Raw genomic sequence first — 6903 nt, 5'->3', positions numbered from 1 at the left:
AACAGTTGCACCATAAAGCTTTTCTGAAGCGCTTTAACACTTGTCTTGCACATACATGTTTTGTACACTAGATGGCGGAGTCTACCAACATTCTACCACCATGCTGACAATTTATTTGCTTTGGTGGAGGGCTCTTCTTATACTGAACATTCAGCACCATGGACAGCAACATATGGATTTCTGCCCCTGATTGGTACAGGATTTGATCTGGTTTCAACAGATAGTTTCATTCACATTCTGGCATTTTTGCACACACTAATAATTTGTCATTTCCCTGCAAGAGGTCCGTTTAACATACAGAATATCTGTGCATTGAAAAAGCAGTCTGCTTTCCACTGACAGTGAATCTTAATTAACATAGGCCATCATAAAATAGGTCAGTCAAGACACAATAAGAGGCTGACGGAGGCACAGCAGGGATACATACACTTCATCAACCTATTCACAAGTTTGACTAAAGTGAAATTGTCATGCAATCATAAATATATGAAGGAAGCTGCCAGTGAAAATGCTCACTGGAGGGCAAGATAAAATAGGGCAATATCAATAATGCACACGTAATGGGATCTGACGCAGTGAGTGTGACTCCCATTCAGACATATTCATAAACAACAACTTAAGAGGTCGAGCTTTTGTGTCCGATGTGAAAAAGTATTGGGGCCATCATCCCTGTTTGACTCCTGAATTTAGGTCTCCGGTATCTGGGACATAAATCCATAATTAGCAGTTTTGTCTAACTTCCTAACTCACTTCTCCTCGAGCACAATTGCCACACAAGGTAAACTTCCTTCCTGGCTTTTATGCTGTAACACACTTGATCAGCAAATAAATGCTGCTGTAACACAGCATTACGGGTTTTTTAAAAACATATACTATTGCAAGGTTAAATAAAAACATGCACATGACGTACCTGGAAAGCCTGGATTTGGACAAAAGCTACTGTGTTTGGGTACCCAGCATCAGGATGTGGAACAGATCCCTAGATACACAGCAAGGACACTGACAAGTAAAGCTACAGGACAGCAAAGAACAGATTGGTGTGCAAAAATAACCCCGGTGAGCACAAAGGTCCCACTCTCCCCAAATATCTGCAAGACAATGCCCTTAATCATATCACTGACTTATAATATATCAACTGAAATAATTGCATTAAAAGCATCCAATTGTTTCAGAATGAAGATTTAGTAAACACTGACTCACAAAGAGGGAATTAATTCCCTTTAAAATCGATCCAATTAAACATTTCAGGGATGTTGCTTCATTGAAGTACAAGTTCAAAAGCCTCTGCTGAGAAACAGGATTAAAGACAAGACGAATGAACTGGTGGGAAAAAAAACTGAGCCCACTCCACTCTGCAGGGTCAAGTCACTGTACTGTGGAGAATAGTTCACTGCCTTATCAAACGTATGTGGACAGAGATATTGTGCAACTGCAAGATTACTGATTTGCTCATCTGCTCGTCGTCATGTGTCCGTGTGTGTGTGTGTGTGTGTGTGTGTGTGTGTGTGTGTGTGTGTGTGTGTGTGTGTGTGTGTGTGAGAGAGAGTTTGGGCCGTGACGTGATGACGTGATGTGGATGATAATGTCGTTACTGCGAAATGAAATGAAACAACTTGAGGAAACCTGACAGGCAGCTGAATCCATGCAAAGCGTGATTCAGATACTAGTTTTTTGAATGGATTACTTATGTAGTTCAATGCCATTCATCTCCAGACAAACATCACCAATAGCTTCTGTGTGGTTGCGCAACATTAAACAGCTTTAACTTTCACCCTTATTTAGCCTTCATGTGTTTACGTACTTCACCGAGACAAACAATAAATGAAACGCCTGAATGTATATGAAATCTATATGTTCTAGGTACCTAGGTTCTAGGTATCCGCTCAATTTAACAACAAACACCAAGCATGATTATAGTGTAATAATATAGTATTGTTGTATGAATATATTACTGTAAAACACACATTTAGTTTACATTTCTGTACTGTTCAAGACTGTTATATTTTGCAAACTCAAATACAACATGAAATTAAGAAGGTGGACATAAGTAAATGATTGTTAATACAGGATGATAGGAGAGAGAAGTGAGGAGTCACAGGGAAAGGGACAGGCAGTGAATACAGAGGATTAGAGAGAACAGTAGGGTGACTCAGCATTTAACACTTAAATCAAACACTGACAGCATTGATTATCATATTTTGGGTGATCATTTTAGACTCCTCTGTATTTTCACATTGTAGTTCATTGTAACAGTCAACCTAATTACTGCTTGACAGATCATTTATGCTACTGCCCACTGATATGGTTTTAAAACTATTGTTCAGACAATTTTTGCGTTCCAACCCTCTTGAAATGCAAATATTTACATCAAGTAAATCAAAAAAATTTGGGGGGGGGAGCATGCTTAAGGAGACCCCTAACAAGCTCAGTTTTTCCACCTCGGTATTTCGAAATTTATAATGATTTTATAAAATCATTATAAAATCATCACCAGGAGTCATTGCTGTAAGTGCCTGATGCTCCATCTGAGAATGTCTTATGTTTGCTGTTTCTCTCTGCCTCAACAAATCTTTAACTTACAAATACATCAATCTGAAAATGTGGTCATGTCATGCTTGGCTTGCTATTATAGAAAAAAAAAATACCAATTTGTTGTCGATCTACGATTGAGCATAAGTGCTCTGCTCCCTCCAGCTCTCTGGGCGGTACGTAGCATATTTCCTCCCTCCACCAAAATCAGGTCATGCTGATGGCTCTTCTCTGCTACTGGCCATATCGAGCCGGGCTGCGATGCTTATGCATGGGTCTTAGCTCATCTCACTGTGAAGTGATTAACAGATAATTACACGCATGGGTTGCATAACAGACAAGTAACACTCGGAGCTGAGATTGAATAGGTTGACATTTTAAGGAGGAATGTGTAACAGCTTCAAACAGCTTCAAACATGTTTTAAGACATTTTCTCTCCCTCTCTTGTTGTGTTTGTCGTTTTGGGAAAATGGCAGTTGTGACCGTTTCACAGTTTCTGGCCACTCATTAAAGTAGGTCAATCATCACCAAGTCTGGGTTGCTCGATGAGTGTCACAGACTTCTCCCAGCAGGATTGTGTGTCATGCTGATCTCTTTATTAGCCTGACTGTATCAGTGGATTATCAGAGAAATGAGCTCAATTGTCTCCACAGAGGTGTTTATGAGGCAGCCCACACACTGCACACATTATTGAGAAACCTGGCAGGCCACAGATATGCATTTAAAGTTACCGACTATATGAACACAGGCAGAAGTAGCTTCTATGTGGATTCATGACTTGGTATCAAAAACAGGTCCTGTTAGAGCGTTTAATCCAGTAGCTGCCGTTGTTTGGCTCGCTGCCTCAGAGCCGTGGTCTCCAGCAGCACAATGACTGGCTCTGACTCTCCCCGGGATCCTGGCTCACTTTGATCCCGTCCCAGCGGTGCTCTTCACTGAACAGGCCGGTGTCGCAGAGCATCATTTGTTTGACAAGGAAGGCACCTGCCTCATCAATATTTATATTGTCCTATAAACGGTGAGGGGGAATATGATTTAGAACATTGTGTATGCATCCGTTGAGTTAAGTGTTTTGCTCGCTGTTCGAACCATGGCTGCAAGTTGTTCCTGCGTGTTAATATTTGAACATGTTTTATGAGCAGGCTATATAGCTGCAGGGTTAAAGTTCATTTCACACATACAGTGTAGTGTAACTTCATGCAATTGTAATTGTGAGGCAAAGTACGCTTTACTCGAATGCCAATAATGGCTTTGAGAAATGGCTCGTGTCCCTTACTGCCATTTTAGGCGCATTATCTTCTCCCATAATAACTGAAATACAGCACACACCTTTGCAGAGCTCTCAAACCAGCCCATGAATCAGTTGTCTTTACAGAAGCTCTCCAGAGAGGACACCAAGTCTCTGTCCCTCCCTGTCATGTCACATTTGTTGGCCAGCAGGACGGCAGGGACTGGACGTCCGCTGTCGAGACAGACTTTGCTATCCAGGTCCCGCTTCCACTCTGAGGCGGCCTCCAAGGTGGAGCTGTTTGTAATGTCAAAGACCACTACTGCTCCCATTGCCCCTTTGTAGTACACTCTGGACATCTTCCTAAACCTCTCCTGGCCTTGAGGGAAGAGGAAATAAATCAGTGTGATTTATGCTTCACCACAGCTTGTGCTCAATTCTGACTCCAAGAGCAAAGATGAATTCACTTATTTGGCAAAAGGCTTGATGTTTTTGTTATTTTTAGTTGGCCCAGGTACACAGTGGGTGATCCTACTGCTTATTTATCATGTGTGATTTTAATTATCATATACAATTGGACTGTAGCCTAAACCTTACAAATAAAAAGTAAGTGACGAACGACAATCATTTTAGATTTGAGGAAACATTGCGTAAAAACCGTAATTCTGCAGATTGGAACTATACTGGACTTGTGAAGGTCATTTAGACAATAATATAGGCGGGCTGGCAGTTGTTGTTTATGTATTTAATGTCTTTATTGGGTATTATTTACCAACAAAATGTCTTCATATGATTTATCTATTCTGAATAGTTTTTTTAAACAAGATCCTAAACGGTGAAGATTTATTTTGTTGTAATTTATATTAGATTTTAAGGATTAAATATCTCTCTCAGCTGTCACTCTACAACCACTATTATTGAAATCAATACAAAACATTAATTTACAAATTAATAGCTTTAAATATGGGATTTTAAGTAACCACCAACTCTCATGTATTCCAACAGTCAAAAGCGGTGAGGGCAGTTGCTTCTGCCCTGATTAGCTAGTTAGCATTAGCCCGAGTGCAGGTATCTTTGTTTTTAGCTTTAGTTACTGCAGATTTAAAAATTGTTTTCACAGAAATTGCACATTTCTAGGGCTCGGTCATTGTCATCAGGTCTATTATTATGCTACATTTTAGCTTTACAGGTCAAACATCTGTAACATACTTTAGAATATTGACACACTCACCTCCAATATCCCAAAACTGCAGTCTCACCACAGTCTTGGCATCCCATTCAATAGTCTTCAGAGCAAAGTCAACTCCAATAGATGCTTTGTATGTTTCATGAAAGCGTTTGTTAACATAACGCAAGATAACGCTGCTCTTCCCAACGCCTACATCCCCAATGACTAAAACTTTAAACAGCTTGTCCGTACAAAATGCTGCTGAACTTCCTGCCATGTTGTGCTCGACCTGCATGGAGACAGCCAAAGTATTCCGTTTCCTAAACCATCGTAAAACTTGGTCTGCTTCACGTTCAACTTCACAAACATTAGCCCATAGACTGCAAAGGCTTTAAACAATCTGCATTTAGTGCCGATGTCTCAACCCGTTCCTCATACAATTACTTATTGAAATTCTTTCTTCAAACCAAAGCCATATATCTTTGACCTTTGATCAAAAAAGTTATTGCAGTAGGCAAGGCCAAGCCCACAGCGCCAGCTGATGTTTCACCATGAAAAACAGGAGACAAAAGCATAAAAAATATTTAATTCACCCCAATCAAACAAGTGTCCTTTTAAATGCTCTACAATATTTGTTTAAAAGGGCAGACTTAATTTATACTGTGTACATATCAGGCTGCAGAAAGCTTATTCAGAATATTACTAATGGTTACAGTAGCACTTCACCACATTATACAGATTTAATAGGTTCTTAATATTTAGGGAATTGATTGGTGTACACAACCAATCACACAAGAGAATCACACACAGCTAATACAGTATTTCTAATATTGACATTGATATAGATATCACCTGAATATCAAAATATGATCCACAATTCATACATTCACAAAACATATGATAATGTTAGGTCATTTATCTAATGCATAAATCTATACAATTATGAAATCAGACATCTAATTACAAAAGATATAAATTTGAAACTAGTTAACTTGCATTTGAAGACCATATAAATGAGATAAATGTACAAAAGAAAGAAAAATTCGTACTGAAAATGTGGCACTTGAACTTGTCCTCTGCTACATTCGTGACAGTCAGTGCACTCTCCTGGCAGTACTGTATCAATCAAAAATCCACAGATAATTGCTTTTTTTCCAACAAGAAATCACGTTAACGTGTCGACTTTTATACCTCAACATTTTTGTTCTGCTGTCCTACCTCAAAACAAAAGTTTAATATTTTGGGAAATACACTTAGTTGCTTTCTTGCCACAAAAGCTAGAAAAGAGGATTTATACCGGTCACACATCTGTACAGTTGATATGAAGCTTCCACCAGCAGTTAGCATAGCTTAGCATAAAGACTGGAAACAAGGGAAAAAGTGAACCTCGCTCTGTTTATTAAAGGTCACAAAATCCACCTACAAGCACAAAGCTCATTAATTAATATCATATTTCTGGAATCCGTACGAAAAGTGTAAAAACTATTAGGACAGAGCTAAGCGAGCCGTTTCCCCATTTTCAGTCTTTCTGCTAAACTAAGCTAATGGCTGCTAGCTGTAGCTTTATCGGATTTAGTGGAATTGATCTCTCTTCAATAAAGCAAATAAGTGCATTTTACTAAATGTCAAACTATTCCTTTAAACCTCTCCATTTTCATTCCTGATGAAGCACAAAACACTCAATGTGTTACACAAAACATATTCCAGTTTCTTTTGTTGACAATTAAGATTGTTTTGCATTACATACAACGTATATTCACCTGCTTGTTATGTCACCTACATTTCTCAAATAAATCTATTTATATTAAAAGTGAGTACATACATAGAGTCTTGGTTGTTTTTCTCATAATCACAAAATCTATATTATCCTATAAGCTTATGTTAGCCCATAAATATATGTTTGTAATAAGCTAATTATTTTGTATAGCTATTGTAGACAACATCTAAAATCATTTTAAAATGTGGCGTCTTGTTGTTC

At 38.7% G+C, this 6903-nt stretch overlaps 1 protein-coding gene across 1 annotated transcript; it reads right to left on the bottom strand.

Annotated features, from left to right (window-relative positions):
- Positions 1–3373: 3373 nt before the first annotated feature.
- Positions 3374–5220, bottom strand: rab32b (RAB32b, member RAS oncogene family). The gene is given in 3 exon segments (XM_076108389.1): positions 3374–3538; positions 3859–4136; positions 4989–5220. Coding segments are annotated over 3 exon segments (675 nt in total).
- Positions 5221–6903: the final 1683 nt, after the last annotated feature.

The sequence above is a fragment of the Anarhichas minor genome, unplaced genomic scaffold, assembly GCF_050575085.1.
Source record: "Anarhichas minor isolate MPS153535 unplaced genomic scaffold, ASM5057508v1 ptg000040l, whole genome shotgun sequence".
Classification (NCBI taxonomy): Eukaryota; Metazoa; Chordata; class Actinopteri; order Perciformes; family Anarhichadidae; genus Anarhichas; species Anarhichas minor.
The sequence above is the reverse complement of the archived record's forward strand: the minus strand, read 5'-3'. Positions and strand labels throughout refer to the sequence as shown.